This window comes from Populus trichocarpa, chromosome 14 (genome assembly GCF_000002775.5).
Source record: "Populus trichocarpa isolate Nisqually-1 chromosome 14, P.trichocarpa_v4.1, whole genome shotgun sequence".
Classification (NCBI taxonomy): domain Eukaryota; kingdom Viridiplantae; phylum Streptophyta; class Magnoliopsida; order Malpighiales; family Salicaceae; genus Populus; species Populus trichocarpa.
Window position 1 is genome coordinate 423,035 of NC_037298.2, and position 18,918 is coordinate 441,952.

General features: G+C 41.0%; 2 protein-coding genes across 12 annotated transcripts in view; one reads left to right on the forward strand and one right to left on the reverse strand.

Annotated features, from left to right (window-relative positions):
- Nucleotides 1–18,918, reverse strand: part of LOC112324101 (protein CYSTEINE-RICH TRANSMEMBRANE MODULE 13) — a 70,827-nt gene that overhangs the window by 17,767 nt on the left and 34,142 nt on the right. The window lies entirely within an intron of this gene.
- LOC7464768 (putative disease resistance protein RGA1) overlaps nt 1–18,918 on the forward strand; it is an 86,751-nt gene that overhangs the window by 12,826 nt on the left and 55,007 nt on the right. The window contains exons 1-2 of one of the 11 annotated variants that reach the window (XM_024585842.2): nt 5,731–10,208; nt 10,723–10,944. The exons of 1 other annotated variant lie outside the window; for it this stretch is intronic. In XM_024585842.2, coding sequence (XP_024441610.1) covers nt 5,896–10,191 — 4,296 coding nt within the window. In that variant the 5' untranslated portion in view covers nt 5,731–5,895 and the 3' untranslated portion in view covers nt 10,192–10,208; nt 10,723–10,944. Of the gene's footprint in view, nt 1–5,730; nt 10,209–10,722; nt 10,945–18,918 lie in introns of those variants that run through there. 9 more of the 11 variants (XM_052447094.1, XM_052447093.1, XM_052447095.1 and 6 more) reach the window with 9 other exon arrangements.

The window sequence follows — 18,918 nt, forward strand, 5'->3', positions numbered from 1 at the left end:
ACGAAATTGGACTTGCGATTGGGGTATTGGCAAGTGCGGGTTGCTGACGGTGACGAGCATAAAACTACTTGTGTGACGAGGTATGGTTCATACGAGTGTCTAGTTATGCCATTCAGCCTAACAAATGCTCCAGCAACATTTTGCAATCTAATGAATGATGTGTTATATGATTTCTTAGACAATTTTGTTGTAGTCTACTTAGATGACATTGTAATCTATAGTAGAGGCATTGAAGATCATGTAACTCATCTTTCTAAAGTCCTAAGTAGATTGAGAGAATATGAATTGTATGTGAAGAGAGAAAAGTGTGAGTTTGCAAAAGCTGAAATCATGTACTTAGGCCACTTGATTGGAGAAGGACAGGTGAAGATGGATCCAAGGAAGATTCAAGCCATTATCGAATGGACAACACCAAAATCAGTCCTGGAACTGAGATCATTTTTGGGGCTTGCAAACTACTACAGACGATTCATTAAGGGCTATAGCAAGAAGACAACTCCTCTCTCGGATCTTCTAAAGAAGAATCGGAGATGGGAATGGATGGTTGATTGCCAGCAAGCTTTTGAGAAGCTGAAGACAACGGTAGTATCAGCTCTAGTTTTGGGGCTGCCTGATTTTGAGAAGCCATTTGAAGTGCATATTGATGCTTCGGATAGGGCCATTGGTGGAGTGCTCGTACAAGAGGGGCATCCGGTCGCTTTCGAGAGTCAGAAGCTAAATGACGCGGAACATAATTACTCGACATGTGAGAAAGAAATGACGGCAGTAGTGCATTGCCTTGGCATATAGAGAGTATATCTGTTGGGGCCAAAATTTGTTGTCAAGACCGACAATGTTGCTAACACATTCTTCCGGACGCAGAAGCAATTGTCGTAGCTGTTGTAACCTATTTTTGGGTCCCCACAAAATATATATAAAAATATATAGCCAAAGGAGGGTAGAAAAATAATAGGAGGTAGAAGCGCTCAGAAAATGGTTGGAAAATTGGTCAATAAGGTTAAAAATACAAAGATTGGATTTTTAACAGTATATTCTTGAAGGAGGAGAACCCTGTTGAGAAGGAAAATTTGAAATTTGAGGAGAAAAACCCAAATTTGGATGTTTATGGACTTAATTGGATTTTTAAATGAATTTATAGGAGATTTGATTGGAAGAAAAATTGATTTTTAAGTCAATTTGGGTTTTAATTAGAAGAAATTTAAGTTCTGGGGCCAAAATATATTTTTTAGGAATTTATTAGGTCAAATCAGGGGCCTAATTGCATAAATATTGAAGTTTAAGGGCCAATTGGGGACTTAATTGAGAAAATCCGAAACCAGGGACCAAATTGGAAGAGGCGCGTAAATGGAGGGGCTGGAATTAATTGATTCAGGGGCCTAATTGAAGAAATTAGAAGTTTTTTGATCAATTAAGGGCTCAATTGCATAAATCAGAGGCCAAGGACTAAAGTGAAAAACGCGGCCAACAAGAGGGGCGGAGACCGAAATTGGCAGGGATGCAATTGAAGAAAAAAAAGATGATTGAGGGCTGATTTGAAATTTGGCGCGTTTTGGCGCCACATTTAAATGAAACGGCGCGTTTTCGCCAAAACGACGCCGTTTCATACATTCAAAAAAAAAAAAAAGAGCAGAACGGTGTCGTTTTGAACGACACTGTTCATCTTCTTCCCCCGATCACGCAGCGGGGAAGAAGGAAAAAGGGTTGCTTTAATTTGAATTTTTGCCGGCCACTCTCTCACCTGGAGCCCACCGACCGGACACAATGGCCGACCACCCACCACGCACCTGCCAAAAAACCGGTGAGGGGGCCGAGCCTTGGCAGTCGCACCCAATGGCCGACCGGCCGGCTGCTCCCCATGCTCCACAGCGAAAAGCCACTCACTTGGCTCTATAAATAACAGCCAACACAGCAGCAATGAGGGGAGGGAGAGAAGAGAACAGAGGGGAGGGAAGAAGGAGAAAAACAAAAACAGAGGAGAGAGAGAGAGGAGGAACCGAAAGAAGAGAGAAACCGAGAGGAGAGAAAAACATAAAAAAAAAACAGAGGAAAGAAAAACAGACTGAGAGAAGAGAGGGAAGGGAAGAAAAAGAGAAGACCGAAACATAGGAAGAAAAGGGAAACGGACGTTCGGAACAACTGCAGCGCCGCCTGGAGCCGCCGTCCGTGAGCTACGCCACCGCCACCAGCCTCTGCCGCAGCACCGCCAGCGACGCACAGCCTCCTCCGCGCCAGGTAACTTTTCTTCCCCCCTCATTCTCGCGTTTATTTTTTTTCGTTTCCTTCCCCACATGCAGAACGAGTAGCGTTCTGCATGCAGGGGTGGGGGGGAAAATAATTCCCCCCGCCCCGTTTTGGCTTGGGCCAGGCGGATCCTGGCCCAGCCCTGTCTTCTGGGCCGGGTCTGGCCCAGAAGATAATGTTTAGTTTTTTTGGGCCAAGATCGGCCCAACCCATTTTGGGCCGAAATCGGCCCAACAATTTTGGGCTGAGTCCGACCCAGTCGGTTAGGCCGGACCAGCCCAGCCCATTGAATATTATATATTTTATATATATATATATATATATATATTATATTTTGTATTATTTATATATATATATATATATATGAAAAAAAATTATAAAAATTCTGCAAAAATTATAAAAAAATATGTGTTTTTGTTGTAATTTTATTACTGTATTTTGATTAATATTGGTTGGTATTTTATACTGTAAAGATACAAAATCCGGTATTAAAATACCCGGTTTTCATCAAAACATCAAAGATTTTCAAAACAAAAAATGTCTTTTGCTTTCAAAAAATTTTCTAAAAATATCTTTGAAAATATTGTTGATTTTTCTGCATTTATTTTATCAAAGTGGATTAATGTTTGGTTGTATTTTTTACAAACCCAGTATTAAAATACCCGATTTGCGTCAAAGCGTACTAAAATACATATTTAAAAAATGTTTTGTTTTAAAATACGGCCTAGTCTCTCCAATATATATATATATATATATATAAATATTATAACATCATTTTTTTACACAACAAAAGAAATTTCAAAACAATATATGTATTAGCATGCATTTTGGCTGAACGGTTAGGTTTTACCCGATAAGATAAGGACCTCCTTATTGAGGAGGACTTTTCTTGAACCATAGGCGGACCAACAACTAGGAAACACAACGAAACCTTGAATTTCATCAGACAAATAAACAATGCAGCTTACCTTAGGTAGGGCGTATTTGGGGTGCTAATACCTTTCTTTTACGCAACCAGTCCCCGTGCCCGATCTCTGAGACCAGTTAGGGTTCCTAGTGACCAAAATACTAGGTGGCGACTCCCACACCATTTTTCACTGCTAAGAGACAACAAATTCCTTGTCTCCCCACATTGACCAGATATATATCTCCCCATCCCCCATTACATTTATTTTTTTGGGTGGACGATCGCCGCGACGTCGCTCACGTGTGACAGTAGCGACAAGCTCGGTGGCAGGAATTCTTGGCCGAATATGATTTTGTATGGGAGCACAAAACTGGGAAGCCACAATCAGGTTGCGGATGCACTCAGCAGACACGAAGTAATTGCTACTATTCTTGCTATTGTTCAGGTGGAGTCGGACATGCTGTGTCGACTTCGTCAAGCTGCGGGGGAAGACACAACGTACAAGAAGCTGGTTGAGCTTGTACGAGAAGGGACAATACGGAGGTATTGGTTGGAACAAGACCTACTCTATGCAAAGCGGGGTTGAATCTTCGTGCCGAAGGGAGAGCTACGGAAACATTTATTGATGGAGACTCATGATCCGCGTAGAGAAAGGATGGTTGCTCTCCTGTTGCAGACTTATTATTGGTCGAAGATGAAGGACGATGTAGAACTTTATGTCAGGACTTGTCTAGTGTACCAGTAAGACAAGACTTTACGGCAGCAAGAGGCAGGCTTGTTACAGCCGCTGCCAATTCCAGAAAGGCCTTGGGTGTCGGTTTCGATGGATTTCATTATTGGTTTTCCAAAGGTGGATGGCATGAACACAATCATGGTTGTTGTGGACAGATTCACTAAGTACGCGGTGTTTGTGGCTGCCCCGACAATGTGTACAGCCGAAGTGGTCGTTGAATTATTCTACCGCAACGTGGTGAAGTACTTTGGAGTACCTTCTGATATTATAAGCGATCATGATGTGCGATTCATGGGCAGATTCTGGACAACATTGTTCAACATGATGGGAACAAGGCTGAAGTTTTCGACTGCCAATCACCCGCAAATTGATGGGCAGACGGAAAGGATAAATGCTTTGCTGGAGGAATATTTGAGACACTACGTGACAGCGATGCAACGAAACTGGCTGGAGTTGCTGGATAGTGCGCAGTTTTGCTATAATCTTCAAAAATCCTCGGCAACGGAAGCAAGTCCGTTTGAGCTGGTTTTGGGAGCCCAACCCCAAACTCCTGCCGAGATTGCAGTGCAGATATCGGGTGGGAAGAGTCCAACGGCGTACAGGTTTGCGATGGAATGACAAGAACTGTTTGAGCAAGCCCAAAATAGTTTGTGTAAGGCAAGGAAAAGGATGCTCAAATATGCTAATCAAAAGCGAAAATTGCTAGAATTCAGTGTGGGTGACAGAGTGTTGCTCAAGTTAACTCCGCAAATTTGGAAGAAAATTATTGGGACGACGAAGCACCGAGGGTTGGTGCCAAGGTATGATGGACCTTTTAAGATCATCGAAAAGGTAGGGGCCGTCACATACAGGTTGAAGCTGCCCGAACGGCTAAAGCTTCATCCTACTTTTCACGTAAGTTACTTGCGGCCTTTTTATGAAGATTACGAGGATTCGAAAAGAAGTAAGTAGCAACGAGCTCCTCCTATGATTCACAAGCAATTTGATGATGGTATTGTCAAGGTTATGGATCATCGTCGACTCGGCCAACATTGAAAGAATCGGCGAACAAAATTCTTGGTAAAATGGAAGAAAAATGAGGAGGTTTTGTTGGAAAAAGATATAGATTTATGACAATTTGAGGACCAAGTGCAAGACTACCTCACGTCTATTTCGATGAGGACGTCAGACTTTTCTAGTGGGGGTGGTTTGTTAGAGCTCTAGGCGCGGGGATGCGCCAACGAAAGCACACTGCCTAGAATTCGGCAGCGATGGACAACGGCAACCTTACATAGGCAAAGACGAATTCGGTAGGCAGCGTGCGATGGTCTGTGCGAGTCTTTGAGCTTGCGACTTGGCATGGACGTGGGTGCTTAGATAATGGACCTTCTAAGTCAGCAGCTAACGCAGCAGAAACTGGCAGTTGGGACTGCCAAGTAGACAGCCAGAATGTGAGGGAAGTGGCAGCATCATGGGGGCAAAACGTGGAAGCATAACTGGGGTGCTCTCCAAGCCACTATGTCCTGAAAACAGGGGATCATGGGTGAGAGGAAGTGCTCCACTATGTCCTGAAAATGGGGGATCATGAGTGAGCCTGCAACTCACATATTTGTCTATAAATAGGCTGCAAAGCCTTTGCTATGTAGCATGCGATTTCTGTGCATAGCGCACACACACTCTTATTGTGTAATCCTTTGTTGATGAGATAAATAAAGGTTGAGATGTATTCTTGTATTCTCGGTGTGCTTGCTTGTGTTTGTTCCTTGTTTACGAAGAAGCAATTATGAGAACCTCTTTAGATGAGCGAAACATATAATCGTAGGAAACACGAGCGAAAAGATGAGGCAAGGCTTAGTCTAGTTGGAACTAGACTGACGCATTGGGTTGAATTTTTCGGTGCGAAAAAATTAACCCAGTGACACATCTCCCCATCCCAAAACACACCATTTCATCCCTACTTTACAACTTTCAGACCATTCTTCTCTCTCTTTTCCTCAATCTTTCTTCTTTGATTTCCCAAAGAAAATAAGAGAATATGGCAGCAGAGCTTTTTCTTACGTTTGCCATGGAGGAGACTTTGACAAGGGTCATTTCCATAGCTGCTGAAGGGATCAGACTTGCTTGGGGATTGGAGGGACAGCTGCAAAAGCTCGAAGACTCCTTGATCATGATCAAAGTTGTGCTCAAAGATGCAGCCAGAAGGCCCGTAACAGACGATTCTGCGAAGCTTTGGCTGGAGAAGCTACAAGATGTAGCTTACGACGCTGAAGATGTTCTCGACGAGTTTGCTTATGAGATTCTCCGAAAAGACCAAAAGAAGGGAAAGGTACGTGACTGCTTTTCACTGCACAACCCTGTTGCATTCCGTCTGAATATGGGTCAGAAAGTTAAGGAGATCAATGGATCACTGCATGATATTCAGAAACTTGCAACTCGCTTTGGGCTGGGAATTGCATCTCAACATGTAGAGAGTGCTCCTGAAGTTATCCGGGATATAGACCGAGAGACAGATTCCTTGCTTGAAAGCTCAGAAGTTGTAGTAGGAAGGGAGGATGATGTCTATAAAGTTATGAAATTGCTGATTGGCTCGATCGGTCAACAAGTTCAGTCTGTTGTCCCTATTGTTGGGATGGCAGGTCTTGGAAAGACTACCATAGCAAAGAAAGTTTGTCAATTAGTAAGGGAGAAAAAACATTTTGACGTGACTCTATGGGTTTGTGTCTCTAATGATTTCAGTAAAAGGAGGATATTAGGAGAGATGTTGCAAAAGATTGATAAATCTACTGGTGGGTTGAGCAATCTAGATGCAATTCTTGAAAAACTTCAGCAAGAGCTGGAAAAGAAAACACTTCTTCTTGTTCTTGATGATGTGTGGAATGAAGACTATGATAAGTGGGCTGGTTTGAAGGAGGGACTGTTAAAAATTAACAGCAGGAATGGGAATGCTGTTGTTGTTACAACCCGCAGTAAGAAAGTAGCAGACATGATGGAGACTTCTCCTGGGATTCAGCACGAGCCAGGGAGACTATCAGCTGATCAATGTTGGTCCATTATCAAGCAAAAGTTGAGCAGGGGTGGACGAGAAACAATACCATCAGACTTGGAGTCTATTGGAAAAGAGATTGCAAAGAAATGTGGAGGGATTCCATTACTTGCTAAAGTTTTGGGAGGAACTCTTCACGGAAAGCAGACGCATGAGTGGCAGTCAATTCTACACAGTAGAATTTGGGATTCTCAGTATGGAGATAAAGCTTTGCGCATATTGAGACTCAGTTTTGATTACTTGTCATCGCCAACATTGAAAAAATGTTTTGCATACTGTTCCATTTTTCCTAAAGATTTTAAAATCGGAAGGGAAGAGCTAATTCAACTTTGGATGGCTGAAGGTTTTCTCAGGCCACCAAATGGGAGGATGGAAGACAAAGGCAACAAGTGTTTCAATGACTTGCTTGCAAATTCCTTTTTCCAAGATGTTGAAAGGAATGAGTGTGAGATCGTAACAAGTTGCAAGATGCATGATCTTGTGCATGATCTTGCATTGCAGGTCTCAAAATCAGAAGTGTTAAATCTGGAGGAGGATTCGGCTGTTGAAGGGGCATCTCATATTCGTCATCTAAATCTCATATCTCGTGGGGATGTTGAGGCAGCATTTCCAGTGGGTGATGGTAGAAAATTGCGAACTGTTTTCTCAATGGTTGATGTATTCAATGGGTCTTGGAAATTCAAAAGCTTGAGAACTCTCAAATTGCAACGGTCTGATATCACAGAGTTGCCAGATTCAATTTGCAAGCTGAGACATTTGAGATATCTTGATGTCTCACGTACCAGAATCAGAGAATTGCCAGAATCCATTACCAAGCTCTACCATTTGGAAACATTAAGATTCACTGATTGCAAGTCACTAGAGAAGCTTCCCAAGAAAATGAGAAATTTAGTCAGCTTGAGACATCTCCATTTTGACGATCCAAAGCTAGTGCCAGCTGAGGTGAGACTCTTAACACGCCTTCAAACTCTGCCTTTTTTTGTTCTGGGTCAAAATCATATGGTTGAAGAGCTGGGATGTTTGAATGAACTAAGAGGAGAATTGCAGATATCCAAGCTTGAGAAAGTGAGAGACAGAGAAGAAGCTGAGGAGGCAAAACTGCGAGAAAAAAGAATGAACAAATTGGTGTTTAAATGGAGTGATGATGAAGTTAACAGTAGTGTCCGTAACGAGGATGTGCTGGAAGGCCTGCAGCCTCACCCAGACATAAGAAGCTTGACAATTGGGGGTTATGGAGGTGAAAATTTCTCATCATGGATATTGCAACTCAATAATCTGACGGTGCTGAGATTGAATGGCTGCAGCAAGTTGAGGCAACTCCCAACACTTGGATGTCTTCCTCGCCTTAAGATTCTATATATGAATAGAATGCCTAATGTGAAATGTATAGGCAAGGAGTTCTATAGTAGCGGCAGTGGCAGTGCAACAGTACTGTTTCCAGCACTAAAAGAACTCACTTTGAGGTATATGGATGGTCTTGAAGAATGGATGGTACCAGGTGGAGAAGGTGATCGAGTATTTCCTTGTCTTGAAAAGTTGAGCATTGCGATGTGTGGCAAGTTGAGGCAACTCCCAACACTTGGATGTCTTCCTCGCCTTAAGATTCTAAAGATGAGTGGAATGCCTAATGTGAAATGTATAGGCAAGGAGTTCTATAGTAGCAGCAGTGGCAGTGCAGCAGTACTGTTTCCAGCACTAAAAGAACTCACTTTGGGGGATATGAATGGTCTTGAAGAATGGATGGTACCAGGTGGAGAAGGTGATCAAGTATTTCCTTGTCTTGAAAAGTTGAGCATTGAGATGTGTGTCAAGTTGAGGCAACTCCCAACACTTAGATGTCTTCCTCGCCTTAAGATTCTAGATATGAGTAGAATGCCTAATGTGAAATGTATAGGCAAGGAGTTCTATAGTAGCAGCAGTGGCAGTGAAGCAGTACTGTTTGCAGCACTGAAAGAACTCACTTTGAGGTATATGGACGGTGTTGAAGAATGGATGGTACCAGGTGGAGAAGGTGATCGAGTATTTCCTTGTCTTGAAGAGTTGAGCATTGAGATGTGTGGGAAGTTGAGGCAACTCCCAACACTTGGATGTCTTCCTCGCCTTAAGATTCTAGATATGATTGGAATGCCTAATGTGAAATGTATAGGCAAGGAGTTCTATAGTAGCAGCAGTGGCAGTGCAGCAGTACTGTTTCCAGCACTAAAAGGACTCAGTCTATTTAGCATGGGGGGTCTTGAAGAATGGATGGTACCAGGTGGAGAAGGTGATCAAGTATTTCCTTGTCTTGAAAAGTTGAGCATTGAGTGGTGTGGAAAGTTGGAAAGCATTCCGATATGTCGTCTTTCATCTCTTGTAGAATTTGGAATTTACGTATGTGATGAACTGAGATATTTGTCTGGTGAGTTTCATGGCTTCAAGTCTCTTCAGATTTTAAGGATACAGAGGTGTCCAAAGCTGGCATCCATTCCAAGCGTACAACACTGCACAGCTCTGGTGGAATTGTGTATATTACTGTGCAGTGAGTCGATCTCAATTCCTAGTGATTTTCGAGAATTGAAATATTCTTTGAAGAGATTGGATATTTGGGGATGTAAAATGGGAGCTCTTCCAAGCGGACTACAATGTTGCGCATCTCTAGAGGTATTGGACATAATTAATTGGAGTGAGCTTATCCATATCAGTGATTTACAAGAATTGTCTTCGCTTCGAAGATTAAAGATTAGAGGTTGTGATAAGCTCATCAGTTTTGATTGGCATGGTTTACGACAATTGCCTTCTCTTGTTGATTTAGCAATCACCACATGTCCCAGTTTGAGTAATTTCCCAGAGGAGCATTGCTTAGGCGGCCTCACGCAACTGGAGGAATTGAGCATCGGTGGTTTCTCAGAGGAGATGGAGGCTTTTCCTGCAGGAGTTTTAAACTCAATCCAACACCTCAACTTGAATGGGTCCCTCAAATCCCTAAGGATATGTGGATGGGATAAACTGAAGAGTGTACCACACCAACTTCAACACCTCACTGCCCTCGAGAACTTGCGTATATGTGATTTCAACGGTGAGGAATTTGAGGAAGCTTTGCCAGATTGGTTGGCCAACCTTTCTTCTCTTCGATCTCTTGAGATTAGTAATTGCAAGAATCTCAAGTATCTGCCAAGCTGTACTCAACGCCTCAACAAATTAAAGACATTGGAGATTCATGGATGTCCACATCTTATAGAAAATTGTAGAGAGGAGAATGGCTCTGAGCGGCCCAAGATTTCTCATATCCCATCACTCCATATAAGATAGAGGGTACACGTGTACAGGTAAGTTGGTATTTAAATTATTCTGTTACTTTGTATATGCAGAGGAGAGAGAACTAATTAAAGTATTCAAATTAATGAAAGCAATAATTAGACTTTAAAATTTTGTTATTATGTTAACCAAATTTATACTTATTATTGTAACCATCAATCATTATTGTAACCATCAATCATTATTGTAATATTAATATCACAAAATAATTTAACTTAAAATTATTTCTGAGTATTACACTATCACAAGCCATTATTAATTAGCTTTTACTATGTATCAAAATATACTTGTTAACAAAATGTATACTTGTGATCAATGATAAAATCAATAGCCATCCAACATTCTTTCAATCATTATTCTAATATCATTTTAAAATATTTGCATATATTACATATATTACAAATATAGTAAAGTATAGATTTATAAATTATATACTGATAATATATTATCTAACAACAGTTTTGAATTTTAGCATTGTTTATCTTTCAATGGCTAACACCATGTTAGCTATTTTAACTGTTGTAGGAACCTCCAAGACACCATGGAATGGTTATTTGAAGCTTATGCAGACTAGTGTTAATTTATTGGGATAAATGTGTGACTTGTATAGTTTTCTGTGGTCTTTATGAGATTAGTGTGTTTGTCAGAATGTAAACATGGATGGAGCTGACAGCTTCTCACTAAGATAGAAGCGATTAATATGGATATGAATGTGAATATTTATGTAGAAAGTAGCTTGGAGGATCCTAGCATGTTAGTTGTGGCTTATAAAGGGGAACACAATCACTCCAAAATTGCATTTCAATCTCCCAGCATGATGCTTCATATTTAACAATCAAATCAAACCATAGGACAACTGTATTTTCCAAGCAAAGTAAGTTTCTTCTTCTGCTCCATGTTCCCTTCAAAAAAGATCTCATGATTTTTAACTTCTAGGTTATTGCTTCTTCTTCATCAATGTCTAATTGTATATATGTTGTCTCAAGATTTTCTAACAGAGGCTCATTCGCTTCATGCACGACTGAATTTTTCAAGTTTGGTTTTCCAATATCTTTCACCTCAAAAGAAAGAATCATTTAACCAGGATTTTTGTCATATGCCTTATCAAATTTACATAAACAAAGATCACAACAAAAGCATATGTGCTGCACAACAGGCTGGAAAATCCAAGGAAAATAACAAAAATAAAAGAATGAAAAAGAGAAGAATAAAGGCCTCTTGAAAAACCTGATTATAGGGCCCGAGATCGCTAACAGAGCACCAACATAAACAACACCTTGCAAAGTCATAAATCTACTGATCAATAGGATGCTGAGCCAGCGAAATGAAACGAAATGTTGGATAAAAAACAAAAAGGGTAACAGAGTGCATGCACAATGTAGAAGAGAAAACAACTGCGGCAACAAAAAAAAACACAAAAGGAACTACCGGGGTAAAAATGGAGGTTGGGAGCATAACAATTGTGTAGAAGCAAACTTAAAAGAAAGATGGATAAGGATTAAGTAAAGGAGGGGGGTACTTAAAGTAACAACTATGAGAAGCTAAGAACATGTATAAGCGAAAGAAAAAAAATGAGATGTACCGTCAGATCTGTCGCACGTTATATCCGCGCGGCGTCGGCTGGAGATTTTTTTCTTTTCGTTTGCTTGATTGGTTCGTTGGGAGTCGCCACCTAGTATTTAATTGAGAGCAACTAGGAAACCCGGGTGTACTTATCTTGTCAGAGATTCACGAGTAAGGAACTGATTGTGGTTAGGGAAGGTATTAGCACCCCTAACGCACCCTACCTGAGGTAAGTTGCTTCGTGGCTTTGATGTGATAAAGAAGTTTTAAAAAATTTGTTCTTTCATCGGGTATTAGAAATACAACTTACATGTAAGTTCATAATTCTTGACTATAATCAAATCAAAATATTAAATTCTTCTTTATTCTTTACAATTTTATCATAAAAAATAAAATCCATAAAACAAATACAAACACATACATACACTTTCACTATATTTTTTTCCTTTTTCTTTTTTTTTTTTTTTTTTTACATCCACACTACAAAATACAAATTCAAAACTAAACAAAAATTACATTAAACAATATTCAAAAATTACAAAAATAACCTCCAAAACAATCTGTAATTACATGGAAATCTTTCTGGAACTGCAGGAACAGTGGCGGCGCGTGGTCCCACGCGCAGCCTCAGGAAAAAGCCAGGCACCCGGTGGATCCGGCCGGCTTTCTTCTCCTCTTCCCTTCTACATCGGCGGTGAGAAGCAAGGTCACTTGCAAAGCCAAGAAAATGCAACAACCAGTTGGTTTTAGTTCTGTTTTAGATCTGCTTTTATTTTATTTTTTTCTGTCCGTTGTTCCTTTCTTCTTCCCCGGTGGCAGATCTGCTGCAGAGTGGCTGTTCGGTCGGCAGCTTCTGTGTAGTCTGCCATGTTTGGGCTGCTGTGGGAGGCGATGAGCTAGGTCTGCTGCCGGCCGGTTTGTGGAAGAGACCGAAGGAGAAGAAGATCTGTTGAAATGGGGGGAAGCTCCGCTGGCTGAGGGGCTGGTCTTGGGTTGGTGTTGGCTAGGAGGCTTCGGTGGAAGCCGGTCGGTGCAGATGAGGGAAGATCCGTGGTCGACGGTGAGGGAAGAGGCGGTGATCTGTGGGCTGGAAGGCGGCGTCCTCGGTGGCGAAGAAGAGCAACAGGGAAAGGAGGGGAGGCTGAGAGGGCTCAGGGATCTGCGGCTGAGAGGGGGAAATGGAGACTTGTGAGGGGAAGGGCCCTCTGATTTTCAAACGAAAATAGAGACGCGGCCAAGAGAGGGTTGATGGAGATCAGGGGTCGGTCCCGGTGCAGGGAAAAAGAGAGGGTTAGTGGCGATGTGAAGTGGGGTGCTGGAAGTTGTGGTTGCTCTGGTTTTGTGTTTGGGCAAAAAAGGGGTGAACGGCTGCCGGATGGATGGGGGGCAGCTGCTGGCTGTTTTGGTGGAGAAAAATCAAAACCGGGTAGGGGCCGCTGTTTGGAAAAAAAATAGGTTTAGGTTTAGGGTTTGAGTTTTTTTTTTGGTTTTTTGTGATTCTTTCACTTGTGCAAAATTGACCCCCTTTTTGTGTGTTTTGGAGACCAATATTTATAGGTAAAAATATTGCTTGGGCCGCAAAATTGGTCCCTCAACTTTTTTTTTTTTGTAAATTTGATTTTTCTTGTTTTTTTGGATTTTCTTATCAACATCGCCTCGAATGAGGAAAATCAGTGATTTTAAAAATAACGCGTTAAAAATCGAACGCGTTCCAAAGATCTTCGAAAATTTAAATTTTTTTGAGACGATGTTGAAAATGCTAAAAACGATGCAAATATATTAAAAAAACTATTTTTTGGATTTTTTTGTTGTTTTTTGTTATTTTTGGATTTTTCAACAATTTTATTAAAACAAGGGTCAAAAATTGAGTAACAACAGATGCCCCCTCTTTACAATGCTTACGAAGCAAAACTCCTCAATGTTTTGCATAGTAAGCTTTGTAAAGAAGAAAAGGAAAAGGAAAATGATCTCATTATTTTGGGCGACCTGCCCCTTTTGAAGAAAGATGGTCTATTTTCAGGGGCGACCAGCCCACACACTCACACGGTCTATTTTTCATGGACGACCTGCCCTCAAACTCACACTGGTCTATTTTCACGGGCGACCTACCCATACATGTTCATCATGGTCTATTTTCACGGGCGACCTACCCATAAATGTTCATCCTGGTCTATCTTCATGGGCGACCTACCCTTCCACTCACACTGATCTATTTTTACGGGCGACCTACCCACACATGCTCATCCTGGTCTATTTTCAGGGGCGACCGACCCACATGGTCTATTTTCATGGGCGACCTGCCCTTCCATTCACATTGATCTATTTTCACGGGCGACCTACCCACACATGCTCATCCTGGTCTATTTTCAGGGGCGACCTGCCCACATGGTCTATTTTCATGGGCGACCTGCCCTTCCACTCACACTAATCTATTTTCACGGGCGACCTACCCACACATGTTCATCCTGGTCTATTTTCAGGGGCGACCGCCCCACATGGTCTATTTTCATGGGCGACCTGCCCTTCCACTCACACTGATCTATTTTCACGGGCGACCTACCCACACATGTTCATCCTGGTCTATTTTCAAGGGCGACCGGCCCACACACTCACACGGTCTATTTTCATGGGCGACCTGCCCTCACTTCATCCTGGTCTATTTTCAGGGGCGACCTGCCCACACACTCACACTGGTCTATTTTCAGGTCGCTCAGGGGCGACCTGCCCACACTTCATCCTGGTCTATTTTCAGGGGCGACCTGCCCACACATGTTCATCGTGGTCTATTTTTAGGGGCGACCAGCCCACACACTCACACTGGTCTATTTTCAGGGGCGACCGGCCCACACCTGTTCATCGTGGTCTATTTTCAAGGGCGACCGGCCCACACACTCACACTAGTCTATTTTCAAGGGCGACCTGCCCACACATGTTCATCATGGTCTATTTTTAGGGGCGACCGACCCACACACTCACATGGTCTATTTTCTTGGGCGACTTGCCCTCACACTCACATTGGTTTTTTTTTTTGAAAATTTCCTAATGGTAGGGTTCTTCTCACTTTTCTTTTCGTTTCAGGGTCACAACAATGATTCTCTTTTATTATCAGCTCAATGATTCTTGTTTTCTCTCTTTTTTTCTTTTTTTTAATCTTGCTGGACTTTTTTTTTTGGATTTTATTGTAACAAATAAACATATGTGTGCAATGCATGCATCCTTACCTGATTTGAAATATAGGTCCCCCCCTCTTTGATGTTCAGTCGTCATAGGGTGCCTTTGTTTGCTAACCAAAGCCTTCTTTGCTCTTCCCATGTACTGGCTCATTCGTGTGCTAGCCTTCCACTCAGATGTAAGTGCAGTGCCCATCTTGGGCTGTCCACGATGATTACTGCTCTCGGTTGTTCTCAAGCTTGACCATGCTTCCAAGTGTGGTGTTGCTCGATTCATCCTGAAGGAGTTGAACAAATCATCCATCTCCTAGATTCTCTTAAAAATTGTCCTTTGATTTGGTGTGCGTGTTTTGTCAACACCCCTCAAGAGGTTTTCTGGTGTTTAACCTCATTTTAGATTGTCAATCAGTCATGGACTTGCCCCCAATTGAAACATACCATTCAAGTATATATGGTCACCATCCTTCATGGAACTGCCAAGTCATCCAGACATGGATCTTATACTTTGCAATAAAAGGCTCATCGTTGTAAGCTTATTGTTCTTCTTCATGGTTCTTCTCAGCTCGTCAAATCAGATCATGAAAAGAAATGTATTGGCATCATCAATGATGTTTATTTTATCACCCATATTCATGTGGTAAAGTGCACTTTTGATCTTCAAAACAGATGGTCTCACAATCAGTCCTGATGGTGTGTATCTTTTCAACATTCATAACATTCAGTCGTGTGTCCACATCGGTCGATAACCATGTTTAAGAGGTTAAACCCAGATAAAGATGTCCTTCAAGTGCAATTGCACTCTCATTTGCTGCTAGAGTTCACTAGATCTTGACTGTCTTTGAATAATATTGCCCCCAGTGTGATCTGAATGTGTTTGTTCATTGATTATCTTTCTTTGAGCCATATTGTCCTCCGTTCACAGATTCTTCATTTAATCATCTTTCTTTACCCCCCAGCTGATCTGAATACCGCTTGTTTTTTCTTTTTAGGGTCCACTGTATTGCCCCAAGGTGTCTCAACTTTTCAAGGAGTGTTGAGAAGAGTTGATGTCATTTCATGTCAAGGATTCCGCAGACTCAATCAATGTTCTTCTTTGTTCGACAATCTTTCTTGTTCTGGAATCAAATCTCATACTTCAAAGGTCATGTCTATTCAAGTCTAATTGTTGAAATGAAATCAGAGAGATATCACTTTTGGAAAAGATCTTTTAAAAATCAAGTTTTTTTATCAAAGACCCAACACACATCATTCAATGTAGTAATCTTTTCGTTGTCTTGTATTTTGAAAACAGAAATTGACCCGTTGCAAGATTAAAATGGCCTTTCCCATGGTTCTTTGTGTCCACTTTAAACTATGATTTTGGGTATATCTTTTTGATGGTCTGTGATGAGGTGACATTTTTGTGAATTTCACAAACAAGATGCTCAGGTTTTATCAAGAAAGGTTGTTTCTTTTCTTAGCATTCATTTTATCAACATGCATAATAACCTATAGCTTAATTCATGAAGTCACGACCCTTATAGAAAAGCTCTTCTAGTTTTGAGAGCGCCATTTATTGGTTCAGATTGCTTACTTGATCAAAAAGGGCTTTTAAAAGCATGTAATGCAGGCTATGGTTCATGGCTATGAAAGAAAGGGAAATTCACAGGCTCAAAAAAAGTGTTTGAGGGTTTCAAAGACTTAGGATCAACATCAACTATTCATCAATTCTCTTTCTCTTGTTGTCTTTGTAGAGAAAGTGACATATAACCTTGTTAACCTCAAAGATCAGAATTCTCTTAACATAGGTCATAAATCAAATCCAACTTCTTCCTTGATGAATAACCAATCTACTCATTAGAGGCTTTATCATTGATACCAAAAGACAATATTTGTAACTCAATTTTTTTTTTTCTGGTATTGACTTTTGGCTTATGCTGTGTCTTTTCTTAATTGAAACCTCTTTTGCTCTTTTTAGACTTGATAGGCGTTCTCCTTCCTTAATCGTTGACTTGCCTTTAATTTTTTGTTTTTTTTTTTCATAACCTTCCTCAAAGTTTTCTCACATGCCCCCAGTCTATGGTTTCCTTCTTTTAGCCTTCTCTTAATTGTTGGACTTTTTTCTTAGCCTTCCCCCTTATCCATTGATTCTAACATTGTCTTCATCTTTGCTAACAAAAATCTCTTATTTGCCCCTAGTGTGGGGTGTGATCCTAGTCAGGGTTTCTTTTGAAAAGAAATATTTTATCAGGCTCAAATGGGGATTGCAAGGGATATATATCTTTAGAAAGTGAAGGGATGAACAAAGATGGCCTTTTCTCATTTCAAGCAAGGTCAGTTAGAACCAATAAATTTTGACCTCATCCAGTGTAATGATTTGGACTTGTAAGAATCATGATTCGTGAGTCCGTAACTACTGAATCCTCTACATGTCATTATGCATACTGCTAAAATTTAGCTACATTATGGGTGGTTCAGTTTCATGTGTGAGCTCAAAATTTGTTTGGTCACATCTTATTGTTTATCTTGCCATTTTAACAAATATCGAGTCATTTCTGCAATCAAAATACTTTTAATCTTTTAGGATTGACTAACCTTAATTTTGCATGTTGGAGTTTGATCAAAATAATTTGTCAATATACCCTTTGAAAGAAGCATCTCTTGATTTCAAAACAACAGGAAGACAAAGGAAAGACATGTTTCATTCAAAGATGAGATGTAACCCCAAAACAAAATGCAAAAATGGCAAAATTCCATAACAAAAATGATTGACAATTCAGCACCATCCTTGGATCAGCTTTTCTGGCAATGTTTGTGCTTGGCCAAGCATTTTTTATCTTTTATCAATCTGAGGATGTTCTGGTGACAATATGGTTGATGACATCATCAAACTCAACTCGTTTCTTGCTTACCACGATCCGGTCTCGATTCTTGAAAATTTTGCAACTATTCAAACGAATGGCCCAAGACCCCACCATGATATTCACATTTCTTGTCTGGATTATACCACCTAGAAACAGTGGTTGTATGGAATTTAACGGAGTCGAGGCAACAAGTCTGGAGTCTGACATATGCTGGTAGACAAAGTCGAGTGGCGGAGATATGTCAATCTTAGAAAAGATATTTGAACAGCTGATGCTACAGTGAGACATGGCTAAATCATATAAATAACATTTTCCACCTTCAGAGTTATCTTCCGATTCATCTCTCATCATTGTTCTGGAATCCATGGCAGAACCTTCAATCTTTCCCCTCATTATAGCTTGTTCAACTCTTTTAGCAATCCTCACAATCTTATGCCAATCTTTTTTTTTTTTTGCTTGTTGTGGTTGTTTGAAGATTGGTGGAAACCTTTCAAGGTTGTTAAGTATCCTGGTAGCGCACAAAAACTTGCAGTACCACCACTGCCGACGTGCGGAATCACGCGTTGTCTCAACTGGAAGAGAACTTGCTGAATTTAAAACTCTTCTGTCTCATCTTCGATTGCTCATAGACAGTGCAACAAACAGACACCTGTAGAGGGAGTTCTCCTTTATTGCAGTTTCAGTCTTCTTCTTGTCTTTCAATTTAGGTCTGTCTCTTCTCCCTACTTTTGTGTTTTGATTCTAACACTAGTAGGAGAAAATTATAGATGATTTGAAACTACTGCATCCCTTCTTGGATTCTCCACTTGCAGATCCACAAACAAATTTCTGTAGAGAGAGCTCTGCCACGTGGAAGTTTGATGTCTGCTCATGTTTGTCAGACCGGGTCCGGCTCTTCTGCCTACTACAATGTTTTGCTGGTGCCACTGGTGGGAGAAAGTTTCAATGCATATACAACTACTACATCCTCGCTTGCATTCCCCACTGGCAGAATAAAAAACAAATCTCTACAGAGAGAGCCTGCCACATAGAAGTTCAGTGTATAATCATGGTTTTAATTTTTTTTTTTTTAAGACCAACATCTTGTGCCACTGAACTGGAATTGAGCTCAAAGTGGAGGTAACTTCAAAGAAGACTAATGCACC